The sequence below is a fragment of the Doryrhamphus excisus genome, chromosome 9, assembly GCF_030265055.1.
Source record: "Doryrhamphus excisus isolate RoL2022-K1 chromosome 9, RoL_Dexc_1.0, whole genome shotgun sequence".
Classification (NCBI taxonomy): Eukaryota; Metazoa; Chordata; class Actinopteri; order Syngnathiformes; family Syngnathidae; genus Doryrhamphus; species Doryrhamphus excisus.
In genome coordinates this window covers 14,438,737-14,461,530 of record NC_080474.1, presented here as the reverse complement: position 1 = coordinate 14,461,530, position 22,794 = coordinate 14,438,737, and the positions used below count along the sequence as shown (strand labels likewise).

At 38.9% G+C, this 22,794-nt stretch overlaps 1 protein-coding gene across 9 annotated transcripts in view; it reads right to left on the bottom strand.

Moving 5' to 3' along the window:
- Positions 1–251: 251 nt before the first annotated feature.
- Positions 252–22,794, bottom strand: part of nalcn (sodium leak channel, non-selective) — a 60,289-nt gene continuing 37,746 nt past the window's right edge. For 8 of the 9 annotated variants that reach the window (XM_058081196.1, XM_058081197.1, XM_058081195.1 and 5 more), the window contains 28 exons: positions 19,058–19,194; positions 18,048–18,189; positions 17,778–17,851; positions 15,362–15,533; positions 15,188–15,279; positions 14,997–15,119; positions 14,186–14,242; positions 12,676–12,796; positions 12,466–12,597; positions 12,209–12,376; positions 11,185–11,289; positions 10,936–11,042; positions 10,738–10,858; positions 10,557–10,655; positions 10,214–10,307; positions 8,260–8,366; positions 8,109–8,183; positions 7,451–7,570; positions 7,303–7,371; positions 6,006–6,154; positions 5,838–5,931; positions 5,097–5,229; positions 4,618–4,733; positions 4,328–4,485; positions 3,360–3,510; positions 3,106–3,255; positions 2,884–3,001; positions 252–938 (listed from right to left, as the gene is read on the bottom strand). In XM_058081196.1, coding sequence (XP_057937179.1) covers positions 796–938; positions 2,884–3,001; positions 3,106–3,255; positions 3,360–3,510; positions 4,328–4,485; positions 4,618–4,733; positions 5,097–5,229; positions 5,838–5,931; positions 6,006–6,154; positions 7,303–7,371; positions 7,451–7,570; positions 8,109–8,183; positions 8,260–8,366; positions 10,214–10,307; positions 10,557–10,655; positions 10,738–10,858; positions 10,936–11,042; positions 11,185–11,289; positions 12,209–12,376; positions 12,466–12,597; positions 12,676–12,796; positions 14,186–14,242; positions 14,997–15,119; positions 15,188–15,279; positions 15,362–15,533; positions 17,778–17,851; positions 18,048–18,189; positions 19,058–19,194 — 3,327 coding nt within the window. In that variant the 3' untranslated portion in view covers positions 252–795. The remainder of the gene's footprint in view (positions 939–2,883; positions 3,002–3,105; positions 3,256–3,359; positions 3,511–4,327; positions 4,486–4,617; positions 4,734–5,096; positions 5,230–5,837; positions 5,932–6,005; positions 6,155–7,302; positions 7,372–7,450; positions 7,571–8,108; positions 8,184–8,259; positions 8,367–10,213; positions 10,308–10,556; positions 10,656–10,737; positions 10,859–10,935; positions 11,043–11,184; positions 11,290–12,208; positions 12,377–12,465; positions 12,598–12,675; positions 12,797–14,185; positions 14,243–14,996; positions 15,120–15,187; positions 15,280–15,361; positions 15,534–17,777; positions 17,852–18,047; positions 18,190–19,057; positions 19,195–22,794) is intronic. The other variant, XM_058081200.1, reaches the window with a different exon arrangement.

Sequence of the window (22,794 nt, the reverse complement as noted above, 5' to 3'; positions counted from 1 at the left end):
AACACAATTCCAATATACTATTGCGGCATCGGACACTGAGCATTTTTGTAATATAGATAACAAAGATTAAATGGTGTTGCAAATCTCACTTACCTTGATGGACATGCACAAACGTGGTAGAATTTGTGTGATAAGATTAGCTGTGAAAGTCCTCCACTTGAGTTGTGTCCTGTAGGTGGCGGTAATGACCACTGCAAAATCCATTCAAAAATCAAGTGATGGCATTGAAAAGAAAGGACACGTCTTCTTATTAATGCCTAAAACAGAGTAGGCCTTTAATTAGAAGATAGCATTTTATATTTAATTACATTCACAGTCATAAATCTATGAGATTATGCTTCTCTAGCAACTATAATAGTATAAAGTGAGCATATTAAAATCAATATGTGTGTGTGATAAATAGCCAGAGAAAACAAGACACAGACATGAAAACAGCCTTCCAGCTGAACACACAAACAGCAGCTTCCTTTCATCGATCCAGCATGGCCTTACCGCCTCACATTGGCCAGATGTGTCTACAAAGAGACACTCGTAGAGGACAGGAAACACGTTTCTCCCCAGAGGTATCAACCAGACACTGCCAGCCCAAACAGGCACGATCTTGCCCACGCAGCTGAAAATACTTTTTCTGTTTAAAAACTTTGCATTAAAATAATATCTGTGGCATTGATCCAGCCAGGAGTCGAGAGAAAACAAGTAAACAGCTGCAGTCAGCATCCATAGCTCATTAATTGTTCGGAGGAGGCAAAAGAAGACAAGAGCAGTGAGAGGGCAGAGGGAGGATGCACCTCGTCTCTAAATGTCGATGAGGTCATCGCCGCTCTCGTCGCTCTCCACCGTCAGCTGACGGGTCCACCACTTTTTGACTTCTGAACCCGAGGAGGCCTCGTCATTGACGGGGTTCATTTTGCACACAATGGACTTGACACTGGTGCGACCTGAGGAAACACGCACACATGATAGAATACGTATTATCACTTTTTCATATCCCGTTATTATAGATTATTGTGGTTAGAGTTTGCACTGCATCACCCCCGAGAGAAGGGGAGACGTGGGTGATAAAATATACACAGAACATTGTGTTGTATGGCTATATGAACATGGAACCTACTAAAAGAAGGATTAAATGGTAAGTGGTCTTTACTTGTATAATGCTTTTCCACCCCCAAGGCACTCAAAGTGCTTTGACACTGTTAGCACATTTACCTACTGATGACACAGCATCAGGACCACCTGGGGGCTCAGTATCTTACCCATGGACACATAACTTTCACTTTGACACAAATGTTTTGCTTTTTTTACCGGCTCAAATAGTTATATATAACAACTATCCCACAACAATACAAAACCATGAACTGTTTAGTTTTCACATTTGGAAGTAAATTGTGTGTGTGCATACGTATGTACACTCATTGCATTAAAATATCCCTATAATGCCTATCCTTCTGCACGCTACACTCCTCCACGCTCTCTCACCTCCTACTGTCCAGTGGTTTTTTACATGTAAAAGATATGTGCAGAGGTCAAACAATGTGGCAACCAGAACTTGATGTCAGCTACATTACATCACGTCACCCATCCATGATTCCAGCAGTGATTGACTCTCAAAAATGTTAACACAAAATATGTGTTTGTAGTTTTATACACATTAACTAAATTAATTAAATGAAAGTGATGAACATTTAACATTACTTGACCTGTTCTCAAAGACATGATGTGGCAGCGAGATCAACCACCACCATGTTCCTGTTTTACTTTACTTTAATTTTCTTTGGCTCCATTTTGGTTATTGGGGTGAAAAACATGAGTGAATTCAAGAAGTAACTCATGGCAAAACAGGAAGGTGGTGTGTTTGTGGTCTCTCACTGCCACATAGTGTCTTTGGGAACAATTTTCAAAAGAGGAAGCTAACTAGTAGGCGCAGGAAGTGTGACCAGTCCAGGGTGTACCCCGCCTCTTGCCCGAAGTCAGCTGGGATAGGCTCCAGCATACCCCTGCTACCCTAACAAGGATAAGTGGCATAGAAAATATATGGATGGATGGATGGACTGGAAGTGTTTTTTACTTGAGTAACTTAACAAAATAATACTGGATATTATATTAAGAACATATTTAGGACTTGACATAACATAACATTTTTTTACATTTACTTAACCAGATCCCACTGTGATCCCCAGTCCCACTGAGATCAGGTTCTCATTTCCAAGGGCGACCTGGCCAAGAGGTCAGCAGCACACGTCATAAGGAATCCAAAAAATGCTACATTTTTCCACTTTTCTGACCTATAAATGTAGTTAGAATATAGTATTCTCATGTTAAATGATGCCAAAGTTTCAGATAATGAGGTTTGCGCATCTGGAAGCGAGCATGCCTGGGGGAAGGCTGTGGGTGGAATAAATGAAAACAGACCGTTTTGGCGGGAAGCACAAATCAAAGAGAAATACTGCTGGAATAAGTGCAGATTCTGCAAAATCTAAAGAGTTTTCTGTGCAGGTTATTATGTGTAGCTGCTCTATAGGAGTCCACAACTCAATACAAAGGGTCGGAAAATTAACATAATAGGTCCCCTTTAAGGTAATAACTTACAAACAGTAAATATAGTACAAATTCAAACAATTTTGAATAAATGTATTCCAATATATTTCCATTCCTTTTTCAATTCATGTGTGAGTCGCTGTACGCAATTTACTTTAGGACTTGTGAATAATATTGGTATAATATAATATCATATAATATACAGCTCTTGTATTGGATCTTATTGGATTGTGAACCGATACCTGAATGAGTTTAGAGATCCATTTCAGGCTGACAAGTCATGAGAAAGCCATGTATTTTTGTATCAACATAAATAGGTGGTGTTTGTGGTGACACACAGATAGATACCTGCAGGCAGCCGCCACTGTCCCAGCTTCCTCTGTGGCTTCCCCAGGTCGGAGGAGTCCTGCCTGTAGCCTCCTCTGTCAGACAAGGTGGGACTAAGCAGCTGCTGGAGGCCACTCATCTAAACAAAGAAGACACATCCTTTGTTCCGGCATTGCAAGAAGCGCACACCTGTAGACAATACATCATGCTTGCCAGCTGGGACGTCGGGTGGGGTGCGTTTACCTCAGGCTGAGAGGAGTTGTCTGGGTTGTTGGCGTTGTGGTCTTCACTTGGCACCGTGGTCTCAATGCTGGGGGGGTTGAGGAAGCGACTCAGCTCCTGCTGCTGGCTCTCTCTCAGGCTGTGGATGATGCTACATGACTGCTGCTGCTTCTGCGAAAGGCAAGCAGAGTGGGGACCGTGTGTCATACATGTGCACAAGCTGAGTTCTGTGTAAAGAGTAGCGAGAACTGATGGCGCCGTGGAAAAGGACTCACGGCACGGATACGTTTGAGGCACTTCTTGAGCCACATGCGTATAGTCTGCTTGGCAACCTCCTCCTCGATGGTGTACTCCAGCTGTTCCCTGGCCAACAGCTCCTCCAGCTGGAGGGACTTACGAATGTCCACAGAGCGATAGGATAGCATGCTGCCAGCACACATACACAAACACACACACAAACAATGAACGGCTATATTCCATTCGTACACAGAGCGTGTAGTTTATTTTAATTTTATCATAATCTATTTCTGTTTTAGGACTAACCATCACTGTATTTCACAATTAAAGCACAACCCTATAATCAGTCTGCAGATTATTTCACAGACATTTAACTCTTTCAATCTGGTGAGAACATTTTTGTTGAATTGAATACATTCAAGTTAGTCAGGCATATCTCAAGTAAAGAGAAATAAAGACAAACTTGGAATAATATGCTAATTGACATATACAGTATATATTCAAACCGAATAGCAGTTAATAGTGATAAAATAGTAATAATAATTTGTTTAAATTTAACTGAGTATATATAGTTTATGTTTTAAACCAGTTCGTGCAGAACAGCAATTTTATTTAACTACGATATAATTGTTATGAATAGAATGGAATTTAAAAAAAGCAAACAATTATTAAATGTGCCAGAGTTTATTTATTTATTTATTTCATACATTTATTGTATTTTATTTTATTAATTTTTATTTTATATTTATTTTCAAACCTATCCAACAGCTTCATCATGCACTACATCTAATTGCATATGTGATTTGCATACTCCTCCAGCTGTATTTGCATTGTAGTTCAATTGTAATGACACTGGACAGAACACAACAATAAAATAATCATAAATAAACATAATTTTCAAGACCACAAACTGCCAAGCCATCAAGAAAGGATACCAGTCCAAATATTTAACAGGAAATACATACGAGTTACAGGTGAATGTCTGTATGTTGCAAACCGAGCTCACCTGAGCACATCATGGAAGGTCACATCTCCTCCACTGTGCAGTCGCTCCATCTCATAGCACATGTGCTTAAACAGCAACTTGTCTTTGTCCAGGTCCACCTCCAGCCTGCCCCTGAGCAGACGCAGCAGGAACTTCACCCTGGATGTGGGGATCACGCCCTAAGATTGAGATAATCAGCATTAAACATCTATGACTTCACAAATGGAAACACATTCCGAAGGGACAGACTTCAAAGATGTTGTAGAAAGTCTTCCCATTAGAGCGGAAGAAGTTATCTGGTAATTCCTCACCTCCCGCTTGTCATCCACCATGTTCCAGATGATCTGGAAGTGTCTCAGGTCATTATAGCTCAGCAGCTGGTCCTCCTCGGTGGAGTAGAACAAAGAGAAGTTCTCCACGATGATGGCTGTATCACAAAAGAGTCACATTATGCCTATAAATGATTCTCAACTTGTACTTTAAACAAATGGCTCATTTTTGCCAAAGTAGCAGAGTATAATCTCTTGAAATGCAATAACTGTCAACACCATCTGTGTCTTCCTTACTGGAGACGTGGGGTGCGGGTGGGGGGCATAATGATAAACACACTTCATTAAACCACAGGAATACACGCTGTGCTTCATCCCTGTAGTCCTTTATCCTGCTATGTCAGGATTCTGCTACTCCTGTTTGTTGTCATTGAATCATTCAACTTGAAAAGAAACTGAAATGTTAAAAAAAATGTGTATTTCTCCCTAAATGAGAGGCGGCAACAGATGTATGCACTGACCGACAAGTAGGTTGAGCATGATGTAAGCGATGATGACATAGAAGGAGCAGAAGTAGATAAGTGCTCCGGCATAGTTGCCGCAGTCGGTCTCCCAGTATCGATGCTTATCCGGTGTGCAAAACGGAGGCTGCACCTAGGGAGATTAAAAAAAAAAGAAAAAACAGTTAGTATAGATTTTCTAAAACACTAATAGTTGTTGCACATAAAACATGAAATTAATGCCTCTATTCAGTTGGAGCTGCTGTATGCTCCCAGCTCAACAATATAAAACCATATATTAGCAGTGGTGGTTAATATAAACAGATTGAACAAAAGAAATATCAATGTTTTTCAAAATTCTGAATTAAACGGAATAAAAATGGTCCCAGATAAAATGACTGGTCAGTCACGACTGGCTGGTGTTCATATAAACCACACAAAAGCAGTCCCAGAGAAGCAGGGACACGAGACAGAAAAAAGTAATTGACTATGACAGAAAAAAGCTAGTCCCTGTCGGTGGTGAGTAACATCAAGTTGAACCGCTTAATTCGCTTGAACCTTAAACCTTTTACAAAACTGGTTCTGCTGTTTATAATAATAAAAACAGCCTGGATCTGAGTCCTGTGATTGGCTGGTGACCAGTCCAGGATGTACCCTGCCTCTTGCTCGAAGACAGCTGGGATAGGCTCCAGCATACCTGCAACCCTAGTGAGAACAAGCGGTATAGAAAATGGATGGATCTGAGTCCAGCTTTTATCTCACCATGCAGTCATGCATTATTTTATTCCAGTCCTCCCCTGTAACAATGCGGAAGAGGACAGTGATAGCCTTGCCCGCTGTGGAGAAGTTGGCGTGCCTGCAAGGTGGTGAGATGAACATGAATCAGAACAACTGCTCTATTCTGAATTCTGCTGTGTGTGATGTCCTTACCGGTTGATGTTCTCGCCATACTTGACAGTGCCAAAGAGAACCACTCCAGCGAAAGCATAACATAGCAGGAGGAGAAACATTCCCACGATGATGAAGAAACTCTTGTACATGCTGACGACCACAGTCAGCAGCAGCATCTTCAGTGTCACCTGTAGAAGGGCCATACATTCCGTATACGTTATTATACAGTGGTTGTGATATACTGTATATATACGTATATATATACTGCTATACAGTTGTGTGCTATCAGGCACAATAAGCATCATGTATTTTATATGACACAGAACCCAACATTCTACCACAATTGGACTAATATTGTGGGCTGGTTGTACATTAAAATTATTTAGCACGTGAATAAAAAAAAGCAAAGAAAAAGAACTGCAACTCGACTTTTCAACTACCGGTGCTTGTTTTCCTTTATATTTGTTTGTAGGTTTTATTCTTTACTTTTTTCAAGCTGCTGCACCTGCGCACTGGTTGTCTGAGGATGTTATATTTACATTTAATTCATTCTTTCATTCAATTTATACCGCTTATCCTCACAAGGGTTGTGGACGTGCTGGAGCCTATCCCAGCTGTCTTGGGCGAGAGGCGGGGTACACCCTGGACTGGTCGCCAGCCAATCACAGGGCACATATAAACAAACAACCATCCACACTCATATTCATACCTATGGACAATTTGGAGTCGCCAAATAACACACAGAGTTGCCCGAGGGGGGGAATCTAACTCCGGTCTCCATGTAAATGTGAAAAAAGTATTACTTTTTTCAAGCTGCTTTGCCTCCTATGGTGGCATCAAATGATTTTTTTGTGGAGGTATACAAATTGAGAAAAAAAAATCAATGAAAAACACTCAGAACTTTCTACCTCAACTGGTAAAGAATAATTGAATATTGAATATAAATTAATTAATATTGAAGAATCAGGCACCAAACTGTGTCATGTTCACGCAAAAGCTGCCGCTAAGTGGCGAGAAGTCTTCAACACCCTGAAAAAAATAAAAAAAACTCTTCCTATTCCTGCCGTAGTTTTAGAGACAAAATTCTTACATCCGAAAAAAAAAACAACTTTCTGGCTATCACTTTCAGAAGAAGCGGAAAATGGTACAGATCAGCAGTCACTGATTACAGCTGTGTACCTGGCAAGTTGTCCGGGACATTCTCATGACGTTAAAAACACACCAACCTCATGGAATGGCACTTCCACATCATGTAGAACCACAGTACTACATTTAAAACATATGTATATGTTTTTTACTAAAGGAATACCATAGTCATTGAAAGAAAATCACTTACGTGCTTGCCGCATATTGTGAAGAATCTGAAGACAATCACACATGTGCCCATCATGTAAGTATATGCATTCTAAGCAGAGAATAGATACATATTAAGTTGCTGAAATACATGCTTCCATTCCTTTTAACACAACACCAATGGGTCTAACCAGTAGAGCAAAATGCAGGACTATCCAGATGACGCCGAGCGACGTCACTAGCAGGTCGTAACGATTTCGTCTGCTCTGCCAGTAGCCAGCTGGAGACATGGCAATCAGCTTCATGGTCACCTAGGCAACAACACACGGCTTTTAGACAATGGATACAGATGAAAGTACAGGCGGCCCTCGTGTTATGGCCTTTTGTCACTCCTATAAATTAATACTGTAGAAAAAGTAAAAACTAAGTAGTTTCCTGCACAAGATGGAAGAATAAATCGGAGGAAGTATACATAGTGTAAATGGAACAATATGTAGTTGCAACTACAAGGATATGAGACTTCCTGACCCTAAAAAGCCTGTCTCTCTCTCCTTTGCAACGCCCCTTCCAATGTTTTTATGCATGTTTTTATCCAATGTTTAATTTCATTCTAGTATTGAATCTTTTTACTGGTGTATTTCATATTTCCTTCAAGTGTTCTCTGTTGAGTGTGAGTGATTTAATGTAGTGTGTTAATGTAGGTACAGTATGTGTGTTTTCTGACCTACTTTAAAACTTGATCAGCATCTTAATCGAACGAACGGAACTCAGATGTAAACTAAGGGCCACCTGCAAACTAAACTAATTAAAAACTAAACAAATTAAATATCTGCTCATGAACAGACTCACCTCCAGTACAAATATAAAGGTGAAGACTACAGACATGGTGGCAAGGGGAAACGTTACTTGGTCATCTACGTCCCACTGGAGAACAAAAACAGATGAGTTATTCAGCATAATTAGGCCGTTTTAAAAGTGTGAGACAGTGGATTATATTCACCTTAACTGAGAGCAGCACAGACTGGGCCAACACCAGCACAGCAATGCCACGCTTGAAGAATGGATGTTGAGTGATGTCATACATTTTGGCCCGGAATCCCCCATTCTCTGCACAATGATAAAAAAAATAGATTCAATCATGTGTGTACATATATTTAATCATATGTCTACATTAGTTCATCATGATTAAAGGTGGAGGTACTGAATAGGCTACAGGTGTGGTCCTATTAATATAAGTTGACTGCTGTTTGTATATTGTTGTCCTCTAGATGGCACCCATGGACTGTTTGATGGACCAGCACCATTTATCCCTCATTTTTTTGTTTTTATTCAAACATCCTCTGTGTCTAAAATTTACTCATTTACTGTTGGAACTTTAAGTGTTATATTTGTGTAACTTTCAATATTAAAAAGGTAGCAATTACTGTATATAATTAAAAAAAACATCATTTTCTTCTCTATTCCAAAATAGCAATATATAAAAAGCCAATTACTAGACATTTGAATTGTTAAAATTGTGAAATAATTGTGTAATTACTTAAAAAAATATTATCATTAATTAATTATTGTTTATTTTTGAGAGGAGTTAATTAATTGTTAATTTTATGGCTTTGGATTGATTAATTTTGCCACAAAAAAGACAAATCCTTTCCGTGAAGACAGGTATTGAAAAAGTTATTGAATAATAAAAAGTAAAGTCACAGTGGTATATTAATAAAATAAATATAGACTATATTAATAGTGAAACACATGTAATTTTAATGAAATAACTGAAACTGAAATAAATGAAAATATTATTGAACATTTCTCCCAGATTTCTTTCCAAATCAAATACATTTTTCACTCCACATTTTTCTACCGTAGTGCAATTTGTACGAAAAAAAAAATGCTGCAGTTGCAACTTGCAAGCTTCAGCACATTTCCCTGACACTGGCATCCATCCACATTCTTCTGGTGCATTCTAAAACTAAGCTGAAAGCTTAGTGAATATGTTAGATATGATTGTACATGCACTTTCATTATAACCATCAGAGACTGGGGGCTCAGGTCAGTTTAGTGATGGTCTACGAGTGACTGTTAACAAAGGTCTTTGGCTGTGGATGAAAACCAGGTTGATTCATCTGGTGTCAAAGTAGTGTTGCTGACTACTATTACTATTGATTTTTTTTTATTAGTTGTCAGCCTCAAATGCGCAAAGAGGATATATACCCATAATGCCTCAGATATATCTCAGCGGCTCTCTCTCAAAAAAAAAATAAAAATGCAGTGATTTTGTAAAAGAAGCCAGAAAAAAGCATACTTTGCAGCAAGTGAGTAGTAAAATAATATAACTGGGAGTTATTTGGTTGACTTGGTGACCAAAGTTAGCCTGATTTGACAGTGATGGTTTCCTCAAGATATACTGAAATTTCAATTGTTTTTTCAAAAGCTTTTCAATTGTATTCTGTCATGCCCCTCCTGAGGGACAGAACATTTTTTGCACCCCCCTCGATATGAAATACTAGAGAAACTGAAATTTACTAATTTATCTGTACTGTACAGACTGAACTTAAAAACAAAACCAGGAAAATGCAACAAAATGAAGAGCATACAAGCTTATTCAAGAATAAAATTGCACGTTGAGTACTATGAATTTGTACATGTTGTTAGGTCTGCATTGAAATGAAAGCCTCCCGAGTCCCTGTGTCTTCCTTCCCGCATACTCCCAGGGACCTACCTTGGAGCAAGTTTACATCCAAATTAAAAAACACAAACAAAAGTATGTGCTTTGCAGAGCTGTGATATTCCCTGATGTGATTTTAATGTTCATTCATTCATTTCCTATGCTGCTTATTCCTGACTAGGGTCGCAGGTGTACATTGGAGCCCATCCTGGGCAAGAAGTGTGGTGCACCCTGAACTGGTCGCTCGTCAAGTGCAGGGCAGTGATTTTAATATAGTTGTTCAAATATGTACCTGGACGAGGGGGCAGGTGGAGAGGTTGAGCAATTTTGAGCCGGCTCTTCAGGTCCTCCCATCGCCTTTGATCCACTGTAAGCAAAGCAGTGCCCTGGAGAGAAACAAGACCTCACTTTTGTACTTGAATATCATCAATACTTCAGTTCATTACAATTTGTTTAAGAAAAAAAGTTATGTTACAACATTAATGTCATAATTTTCTTGGAAAACCCTATCCATTCCATTCATCAATTATCTGGAGCCCACCCCTTCTGACTTTGAGTGAGCGGCAGAGTACAGCATGGACCGGTGTTTTTTTCAGTATGACAGTATATATCACATTCTTAAAGAGAGTCCTTACTTTGTTCTCATTGAAGTTGGCAATGACGACACCCACAAACAAAGTAAGTCCAATCATGCAGCCCAGGAACACAAAGACGTGGATGTAGATGCCGTGGATCTGCCGACACAGAAGCCTCACACTTAAGCTACCGTTACCGTGAACATGAGTGAGTAAAAATGTATTCCATAAAGTTCTGTACCGGTCCTACGCGGTGAATGATGACATCACGGACTTCCACCCATCCTTTTAGAGACAGTACTTCAAAGAGAGCCAACATGGCATTTCCCACATTGTCAAAATTAAAGTTGCGAGGGTTGGCCCTAGAATGTGACCACAAATACAACATTAATCGTCAGTTGTATTAAAATAGACAACACTTAAAAAAAGGGGACATTACCAGACTCTTGGCACCCAGAATCCTGGTTTCTTCTCTCCGGGTTTCAGTTTGAGATTGAGGTTTTTGGATACGCTAACATTAATCCTGAATATTCCGTGACAATCATCCTGTGACCAACAGAGCATAGTTTTATTGTACAATACAATCATGCTATTTAATTAATCAGCCTTTCATTATCATATCCTGCTTCATTATTGTCAGAGCATATACTGCAAGTAAGGAATGATGAGCTCATGTCTGCTGCCATACCCTTTTAAGGACATGGGGGTCGTTGCATTTGGCCAGCTTTCCGGCAAATAGCTGAACTCCAAAGCTTGCGAACACCAGCATCAGCGTGAGTAGGAGAATGGAAACCTGCAGCAAGATCACACTGATAAAGTATATGGAGAAATTATAATTTTATTTGAATTAATTCTTTTTTGGAATGATTTATTTATTATAGATATTCATTTTTATTAAAACTAATGAACCAGTGTGTCCTCCTGGCCTAGCATGCCTGGAAACACCTCACCAAGGAGGCGTCCGAGATAACTGAGGGACCTCAACTTGCTTCTCTTTATGTTTATGTTCCAAATCAGAAGTACTGTATCCTGTTGTAGACGTGTCAACCAAGAGAGTCACCCCAACATCCAGCGCTTTAATAAATTGGATGAATGTATAGGTACTTGAATAAAGAAATACATAACATTATTTATTACTATTCCGGAGATTTTACATTGAACTAATTTTGAGTTTAATATTTTTTATTTTATTTTTTTTTTTCTCTTTTACCTTCTCCGTAACAGCTTCATATCTTGACATAAAACAGGGGTTCTCAAATGGCCATTTTAATTATTGTTTACATTTTTACTTAAGTTGTTTTATTTTTGTTGGATTTTTTTACATTTATTTAAATCTTTTTTCATTTTATTAATTTATTTCCTACACTATTATTTATGTCATTTTTATTTTGAGCTGTATTATTTTTACACTTTTATTTATGTCATTTTTATTTTGAGCTGTATTATTTTTACACTTTTATTTATGTCATTTTTATTTGATTTCAATTTATTTGTATTAATTTGTGCACTTTTTAAAAATATTTTTTATATTATTGATTTTCGTATTTCTTGCACTCTTGTCATTTTTATTTTTAATTTCATTTAATTTTTTTTAATTTATTTAAATCATTTTGTTTGTATTTCATTTTAGTATTTTTAGTATTTATTTTATTTTATTTATTTTTTTAGTTTAATATGTGCTTTATAGGTGGGCGGATATCACAAGCACCCACCAGGAAAATCTCCTTGAACCCTTTGAGGACCTCCCGCACCACCTTCCTCATTTGGGGCACCAGCTTGAAGATCCTGAGCGGTCGCAAGCAGCGCAGCATCATCAGCAACTGAGCTCCAGACTCGGGAGGGACATCCGGAGGAAGCCAGCATAAAAAGATGAGACTCACCTATGACAATGTGACACACAAAAATGGAACTATTAAAACTAGTAAAGCATATAGTACATAGAACACTGCAAGGCTAGGGGCTTTCTTACTAGATAAATGAAGATGTCCATGACACCTCCAAAGTCTCTGATGACTGCTGTGGGAGTGAAGAACAGACCGTCGGCCATGATCTTCAGGTTGAGTTCAATGCTCATAAAAATGACAAAGACGTACTCCCCAATCTGAAACAATAGAAAAGGATGTGATGGTTAGATTTTTTTTTCTTTGTTTAAACTACTGCATGCCACGACTTTGAATACCTGCAGGGTGGGCACATGCATGACCCTGGTGAAGGGCGACTCAAACATCATGGAGATGCAGGAGCAGATGGTCACAATGATCATCACCCAGTCCAAATAAGTAACCAGGCCCAGAAGGTCACTGCAAGGACACATGTGAAATGCCATTTGGTTAATGAAAACGTTACAAAACCATTAACAATTACACCAAAGTTGTAGATCATAGGTCATAGATGCCCCCTTTGAAAAGGGGACCCATTATGTTTTTTCCAGTTTTCAGACCTACAAATGTAGTTAGAATGTATTCTCATGTTGAACGTTGTCAATGTTTCAGATAATGAGGTTTGTGAGATTGGAAGTGAGCCCTGACAGTTTCTGAAGGCTTAAAACGCTCACTTCCAGAGGGTGTTGCAAAACTGTTCCTTTGTGATGTCACAAGGGAGCTGTGGCTGTAGGGGCGATAAACTCTCTGCTCTCCCCTAAGCTCTGATTCCTCCACCCACTTCCAAGCTCTGCTTCTCTGTTTACAAGGCAAGGCAGAAGTTATTGGAGCAAGAGACAAATATTTTCAACTGTCAACAGCATTTCACACGGGATTGCTGTTGTGAACATGAATGTGAAATATCCGCCAAACAGTTACTGAAGCCAGAAGCAGCGCATTTTCACCGGAAATAAAACTTTTTAGATCTTCCAGAATCTGCACCTATCCCAGCTGTATTTCCTTTAATTTGTGCTTCCTGCCAAAACGTACCAAAACTGTTTTAATCTATTCCATCAGCTGGCCGCCTCCAGGCATGCCAACTCTGCTGTGATTGGTCACAGGCCCAAAGTGCTTCCTAAGGAAGTCCGTCAATTTGCATACAGTCTCTGCAGTGGTAGCAAGACACTTGAATCACACTTTAACCAAGTTATTGGGAGCAATTTGGGGTTTAATTAAAAAACAACTGCAGCATGTAAGTTTAGTTTAGTAAGTTTAAAGCAAATGTTTTGAGTGTGTTTTCTGGGATTTCCAAGCCTTCTTAAATCCCGCAAATTATTACGGAATGATAAGAACATCCAATTATACTTGTTCTTAAATATTCTTAAATAATCATATTAATTAAGCCATGCAGGTGTGATGGCTGTCTAGTATGTATGCTGATTTGTGACTGAAATTTCTCAGAGGAAATGTGCGCCTTCAACCAGATCCTAAATAATTAAATTCGTTTCGGACACGGACGCCTGGAGATCTCCCATTTATTCCGAGGGGCTGCGCTCACCTGACAGCTCTCATTAGCAATCGTGGGATCAGAGTCTTTTGAAGTCACTTTGCAAGCACATGGTGCCGCCTCAACATGACCAGACTTGAGATAGTCAGAAGCGTTGTGCTCTTCAATCAGTGTGGCTGGTTGCCATAGCGAAGCTTTTAAGTGTCATCGCACAGTACAGGTATAATCTCATGGCTAAGAAGTTTAGAAACAATAGCCAAATCCTATCATTTTAAAAAGGACACACATTTGACGAATAATGAGCTCTGCAAGTGCAAACTTACTACAGTTGGTGGTACTTTGTGTTCTTCACTGCTCCTGTGATCGGGTCTGTTTTGGATCTAGATGAAGAGAAATAAGAATCATGACTCAATAATAAGAATCCTCAGTAAAACCCTAACATATCAGGAATCATTTTATAGCAGATTGGGACAATATTATAGAAATTAAAATTGGATATGCATTAAAATAATCAGTGTAGACAGCTTATACAGTATATCTGTATATACTACTGTAATTACTATCAACACACAGCCATTGTTGTCTAAATATCTGGTAACTCAAGTGCATATACCTCACAGTGAACATGTCTAAATTTCGTCCTTGGTGTGAATATTTAGTATGGGCACTGTTGTTATGTAACACTGCCTTAATCCTCTTGGGCATGTAATTGACCCGAGATGCACAGCTTGTTATTGCAACCCTCGCCCGCTCCTGAGACTGGTGGATGTTAGACACCTTGTGCTCCTTCACCTTCTGTTTCCATCATCTTCACCTCCAGCTTCCTCTGACCCTCGTCATCTTGGAGGTGTTTTTGGGCTCTTTATCATGTTGGAAAACAGCCATGAGACCAAGTTCCCCTAAGGAGGGGATCATACTCTGCTTCACAAGATCATAGTACATATTGGAGTTTGTTTCCCTTTCCCGATTGTGCAGCCCAAGCACCATGAAAAAATGATCTTGCTACTCATTTGTGTTGACAACTATTGAGGCTGCGTGTTGACTCTGATACTATATAAGATGTACACCGAGTACGCCAAAGTATATTCAATTTAATTTCTATACAACATAATAGAATCATCTTCATCATCTTACGCAATGAAGCGAGCTCGAACAATCATCCGGCAGAAGTTCCTAAAGCGATGTTCCCGGCCCACAATGAAGAGAGGCTTATCAAAGTATGGGTGGTTCTCCCTCAGCTCCTCCTCTTGGACTTTTCTGTTGTGCGTACCAGTGAGAAGATAACCTTTAAGTATTTTCTTGTTTCAGGAGGAATGTGTGAGTACCTCTTCATCTCTGCTTGTTCTTTTTTTTCTTGGATCATCTTGATCTCACTGTCCTCTCTCTGGGCGTTACGGTAGCGGACAGTGCTTGAATGCTTTAGAAGACGAGACACAGTTATGAGCGGTTTGTGCTTTTTACATTTTTGACATTTTTAGCTCTTTCAAACGCAAACTCACGTCTTGGGTGAGGGTCTCCAGTGACTTCCCACGGCTGATTCTTTGACTGGTGGAGCCGTGTCGCAAAGAACGGCGCTCTTGCCGTATGTGATGCTGGACGCTGAGGATGGAGCGCTCCTTGGCTGGTTGTCCTTCCAAGGATCCGCTGAGCATCCGCTGTCTTGTGCAGGCCCTGAGTCAAATGAAATAAATCCTCATTATTTTACGGAAATTGTGACAGTGACATGTACAGATTAACTGATGCTGGTAATTGTTTTATTTATTTTGAGTCTATCTGTCCTGGTAATGGCTGTTCACACCATCTCTCTCTATGCTTTCAGTGTTGTGTCATGCAGCCCCCTGCCGCTGTTACAAGGACGAAAAAAATGTATTGTGAGATTGACTGGTTTATGCCATTCTGGGGCCTCATCTCTAAAAAAAAAAGGCTATTAAAAACAATAAATGACTTTATAAAGCCTCTTTTTTTGATCTGCCACAATAATATAATAATAATAAATTTCTATGAAAATACTTCCAAATGAAGGCTTGTCACTGCAATTTTAGGTGAGATTAATACAGATTAATTACATCAATTAATGTATTTTATTAATTTCTTGACTGCACTAATTCTATTTATTATACATTTTTATAGTAAAGGGTTTTAGACTAAACTGCTGCCCCAACATTTGGGTTCATCAATATAATCATAGTAGTAAATCAAGTCATCATCCACAGCTGTATATGCTTCAGTCATTTCAGCAATGTCTCACCTTATGTGGCCAAAGAGAATCATACGCTAAACTAGAGATGCCGAGGTGAACTTGATTGTGTGTTATTGAGGACAGCGGCAGACCAGACTAGACAGGACGTGTTATGACTACTGATAAACTGTCTGTCTTTGAGTAGGACGAGGAGGGGCGAGCCAGATTGGACACGGCGCCGGTGAGCTAATGTACACCAGGTGCCAGCTCTGCCATGCTGAACTGCAAATTATCCATTTATTTTCAGCACCATAGTAAATGAGTCTGAATCGAGCCTGAGTGTGTCTGTGTGTGTGTGTGAGTTTGTGTGTGTGTGTGTGTGGTGCATATGTGCATCAAGCAATTTACCAAAGTGAGGATCAGGATTAGCATGGGTTAGCATTGGTTAATGGTTTAAAGGTCACCTACTATAGGCCACAACCCAGGCCACAGTATTACATATGGTGGATGTGTTTATTTATTTGCACAACACCAGAGACTTCCAGGTATTGATTAGGGGTATCAAATTTAATAGAATGGAAGACAATAAAATAAAATATAATACAATAGAAGTGACTAAAACTGAATACAATGGAATGAATTAGAATACATAAAATATAATGAAATGAAAAGAAATACAATAACATAAAATAACCTCTGATACAACCATAAAATAGGGCTGCACTGCGGTCGAGGGGTTAGCGCACAGACCTCACAGCTAGGAGAACAGGGTTCAATTCCACCCTTGGCCATCTCTGTGTGGAGTTTGCATTCCAAAAACATGCTATGTTGATGATGAATGATTATTTTTTAATCAGATTAATCGGAGAAGTTAAACTAATTAATTGTGATTAATCACCACTCACAACTATGTCTGAAATATGCCAGTTTTTACTGTATTCAATGAATAGAAAGATAAATGATGATATTAAGAGCTGAGTAGACCAGTGGGAAAAAAATATGAATTGCACTTTAAATTGTGTTGTTATGAGGGATTGTGTTCATAGACATCACAAAATTTACCTTCTATTTCATGATATCCAGCATACTCAAATGTAGCAAATTGTACACTTTTTTTCCAAGAAAATATTCAGTTTTTAGATTACTATTTCACAAGGTTGTATCTTGAAAATGGTTAAAGGAATACTGGAAACGAGAAAAAAAAATTAGCAGTATGACCCGATTTTTGATGGGAGTAAATTCACTCAACTAATGTGCATATAATGACCCAACAAGCTCATCAAAATGTCTGATCAAACACAGCCATCATAATTTTTTAATTATTTATCCTAACGGTGGCCAAGTGGTTAGCATGTTGGCCAAACAGTCAGCAGATCGGGAAGATCTGGGTTTAAATATCTGCTGTTGTTTTCCACGTGCGTGTGTTTTTTTTCTGGGTACTCCGGTTTCCTCCCACATGCCAAAAACATGTTAGGTTAATTGGTGACTCCAAATTGTCCATAAGTATGAATGATTGTTTTTCTATATGTGCAATATGTGCCCTGCGATTGGCTGGCGACCAGCCCAGGGTGTACCCCGCCTCTTGCCCGAAATATACACGCTACCCTAGTGAGGATAAGCGGCATAAATAATGGATGGAACTACAAAGTGACTAAGTTCACTTTATATAACTTTTCAATCAAACTGTATTGTAAAGGCAACTGTATACGTGCTGTGAAGATGCACACGTGACTTACCGTAGTATTTTATTGACTGTGGTTTCTTTTTCCAGCAGATTCCGAGCCTGGATGCTAAATATTGACCTGCGAAGCTGAGAGAACCATACTTGGGTTACAAAACACCGCAGGTCAATTAAGTCAGTGCTTGATAAAAACACACCATAACTCTTTATTACTTCCATTTTTATTGTCGAGGTATATTGAGCGGAAGGGAGACAAAGGAGTTATCTCTCTCATATCCGCATGTCTCTACAGTGGAGAGTGATAACTGGAGTGTGAAAGAAGTACCTTTTGGTCGATATACTTGTTGTCTTCGATGGCTGAGCGTTTGGAGTGGTCGCAGGACGACGACGAAGCCGAGGGGAGTCTTCGGAACAGACAACTTGGGTCCTGTTGCTGGCGATCGATGAACTGCTTCATGAAGCTCTCCCTTGACAGGAGAAAAGGCACTTTAGTTGCCAAATGTAAATGCACGATTAAGACAGGCATCCACTGGAACACCATGTCAAGGTGTACCAGTTGGAGCTTCTCGCTGGCACCAGATGGCTCCAGAGAATGATTGTGGGGAAGTGAAGGATCCAGCTGTGCACTAAATGATTGAATTGATTATGAAATTGAACGTGTCAGAGGCACTTCCACTCTTCTGTTAAAAATCTACCTCAATTTGATCACTTTGGCAGATTGTGAAAAACACCATATTGGTAGTTAAAGAAAAACTGCGCTTTGAAAAAAAATCCTTATGCGAGACATGAACACATATGTCGTTCTTTTTTTCTTTTTTCTCTAAAGACATAAAAACAGAAAAAAGAGACAGTTAATTACCGCACATAATGGGAAACACTTATTCCGCCTATAAACTCCAAAAAACACAGACAGTGCTCCATTTACATATAATGTGATGTGCACATTTACCAAGATACACCAACATTTTTATTATTATTATTGTAAACATTGTTACGCCGATTGAACTATGTTAATGACGTACTTATACCTTGCCACACCACACTGGGTAGCTACTAGGCGGCTAGTAACGATCTTCACCACAGTGCGTCAGTACTGCGCTCTGGATGCCTCAGACCACTAACAAAAGGTTAAGTTCCATATTGTCGCTACTGTATTTTTACTTTCAAGTTTGGAAACTTTAATGCTACAGTAGATGTAGGCGTCAGTTTCTATATTTCTGTTTGATATCAATGCGCCCAGGAAGGAAGTTACAGTAATGATGGTGACCCTGGATCAGTTTATGTCCTATTTTCTATGGGAAAAGTATCAAAAGTATCTATGGGGGACATTCATACCTGATTCTGGGCACAGTGAAGTCCGATGGCAGCTTAGAGATCTTAACCATCTGAGGTCTGTTGGGGAACTTTTCGAAGATTCTGAGTCGAAGTGGGAGCTTCTCTTTGGTGTCCGCATTGGCCTCGCTTTGCTTGAGCTAAAAAAGCAAGGTACAGTTATTGAATGGAACACTGGTACATACAGAAAGTAAACCTGTGGAAACTTGTTTTTCAGATTAAAAAAAACAAGTTACATGATAAATAAAATGTAAACATATAAAAATATAAATTATAAGATGTTGAATGCAAATGAAAATGAAGCAAATCTATGAAGTGCCTTGGCTAAGTATTGAAGCAGATTCTTTACAAAAATGCTCCAAAACTGGCAGTTTGCAAAGGGCCATCTTGTGCATGGTCCCTTTAAAATTCCCTCATCATATTTTTGTCTTTTTTAAACTCAGTTGTGCAGGCTACAATTCACATTATTTCAAATCTCCGTAGCGCTATATTTATCCATGAATAAAAGCCTGGTATTTACTTTAACAGCTGAATTATGACAATGGGACAAAGAAGGGCAACAGTACAGGACCTGGATTTGGGGACAATTTAGGGATTGCAAAGTTTGCCCTCTATACGTATGGGGGAGTGGGGGGTTGATTGGGTCAGGTTTGGCCAACAGTGGAAAGCAGCGTGCAGCTTTAAGCGTCTGCCTGATGATGGCAGCAACACACTTACCTTCAACACACAGCACAGCACACACAAAAATGCACACTTAATATCTGACTTACTTGGAGAAAAATAATGGAAGAAGCCAACAAAAGAAAGAAAATAAAGATTACTTGGAGTGGTTGGTGGAAACAATGAAGAGAAACAACAGCAGCATGTGTATTGTGATAAAATAAAAAAGATGACAAAAGGGAAAATGAAAGCAATTATTTCTATTTAATTACATATGGGGAGGCTGATTGAAATTCCCTTGCAGGTAGTCTGTGTCTGGGTGCTGGCATGGAGATAACCTCTGATGCATTGCAGATTAGGGCCATCAATGACGTGAATTTAAAGCAGTGCTGTGAATGGCAGCTTATCATTCATAGCAGGACACTCGCTGTGTGGCAAATTAGCTGAGCGTCGTTCATGTTTTTAGTCTGTCCATCTGTGCACAGATGCAAATGCCCCTTCATGCTGCGTGACACTGCCATTCCTCTTTTATGGGTGGTGGGAAGGACAGCACTCACATTTTCCCTGGTTTTTCCATCTTTAACTGGCATATTTACATGTGAGAGCTTCTTCTCAGCACTGTGTGGGTGAGGAGAAGACATCATTATGCGCCAGTATTTACTCCAAATCCTTCTCTCTACAGTATATGCTCAAGATTGACATATGAAAGGCAAAAGTAAACATGAGAGAGGCTGTGAGACCAAAAAGACTAACAAGGAAGTCGACTAATACAATCAAAAGCAACAAGTTGTCTCTTTAAGATAGTTGACTGACAAAATGTAAAATTTTCCCAATGTGAAATGTTCAAATTTATTTCAAATATTTTTATTTATAAAAAAAATATTTTTTTTATTAAAAATATTGAAATGCCTGAAAAGACTCTTGAAAGTGATTTTTTTCCCACAAATATAATTATGTTTTAAATGTATGTTTTTTTCTTATAAGGAATCTTATATATTAATATATTGTGTGAATATATATTGTTGAAACATTTTATTTCATAAATGTTCCTCGTGAGGAAAAAGCGGTAGAAAATGAATGAATGAATGAATGTTTATTCTGAATATAAGCATAATAATAATTGCAATAATAACAATTGCTATTATAATTAGTATAATACTAATACTAACACTACTACTACTAATAATAATAATAATAAGGCCTTGGCACAACCAATGAGCCTTAGTGCTCCGGCACTAATTATTGTTATTACTTTCGTCACAATTTTAAACAGTATGTTTATTATGTATACACATCATACATTTATTTAACTATACAATTGTAATATTTTTGCATATTATATATATATATATATATATATATATATATATATATATATATATTTGGCAGACAATTTTCTGTAACTCAAGTAATCTCAATCTATTCAATCTTTTAGGCCTTCAGAATACTTAATCAATTATAATGCCATCCCTTGCTTAGTCTTTCAAAACGTTAAGAAATTGAACATACAGCGGACATGCAGGTAAAAAAAAAAACGAAAAACAGACTGTGCCGCATCATTCCAATGGATCTTGCACAATGGGTAACGCCATACAAAAGAATGTTGCACAGTAACACATAATTAATATGCATTGTACTGCTCCCATCGGTCCTAATCAGTCGACGGGCGAGCACAGAAACCTGTCCTATTAAAGCCCAACTATCGTCTTTTGTTGCTTGCTGTCAACTTATTTCCACTTGTTTCCCCATCTAAACCCCCAAATGTTTGAAACAGACATTCAAAACAATTGTCAAGGGTGACACAAGCCAATTACTGTATATGTCTACCTGGGTTTATTTCCACTGTGGGCATCCAATGGTGCGATCTACTGCATCATTTATATAGTACTCTGAAAGAAGTGCTATTACAATTAATGTCCAGAGGCTATTGTAAAAGTGTTTGTCAGCTACTTGTAGTCGTTGTTAGCGTCTTATTTATTGGCACCATGCAAGGATGTTCTCCGAGAGCTTCAACTGGTGTGCTGGTAAGACCATTAAGCTGCCATGGATCACTACTGTAAGTGTGAGTGCTAACACACGGAAGCCTCGGCCTGGTCAATACATCCAGGATCAATAAAGCACACGCATACAGGAAAATAAGGGAAAGACGCATCCTATAGAAATGCGAAATCCCATTAAAGGTTCGGGAATATTATCTTTTGGTATGCGTATGTGTGTTGCATGTCTACAGTGTGTACAATCGTTTGTAGTTTTAGTGTGTGTGACGGTGAATGGATGAGATTTACTGTAACAATAGAGCCGAGACTAATGTGTTTTGCCTTGAGAATCGCTCAGGTGACCCACCACCCCTTCCTCCCCCATTCAAGCCAATTTCAGGCTCGGCTAAGCTAAGGGAAGCTCAAGTGTCTTGGATTTTCACCGCGTTCCCCCCCAACTCAAGGCTAAAAGGAAGACTGATGCGGACTATTAAGATTAAGACTGCATTGTGCTGTAGCTACAGTTAAGTTGGGGCATGCAGATAAAATAAAAATTTGTTTAATACAAAAATACACAAAAATGGACAAAAATTTACAGTGGACATCTTGTAAAAAACTGACAAACTCAGAAAGTGACATTTTCCAAAAGAAATCTAGATGGTATTTTTTTTTAGATGCAGCTACCAATATTGATAACCTCCTGTTTCTCAAGACCGATTTGCGGACACTTGGAGGAAAGAATGACTCAACCAAGTTGGATCTGCCAAACTGTACCAGTACATTTGTCCTAACCAGGTATCATCACATCACTACTATTAACAAAACATAAAAGAAATAGCAGTGACTCAGAAGTAGAAACCGTGGGTCCAAAAGGGGTTTCTACTCACAAAAGTTCAGATGTCCAGATTGTCAAACTGATTACAGGACACTTTACAAATGATACAGGGATAGGAACAAGCCAAGTACACAACGTGCCCTAGGAAAGAAGTTTCGGTAGGGTTTTAAATCATCCAAATACAGCAAGATACTGTAACTATTACATGTTATCATCACTGTACGTGTTAATGATCACAGCATATATATCAGATGATGCAACGTTGTTAG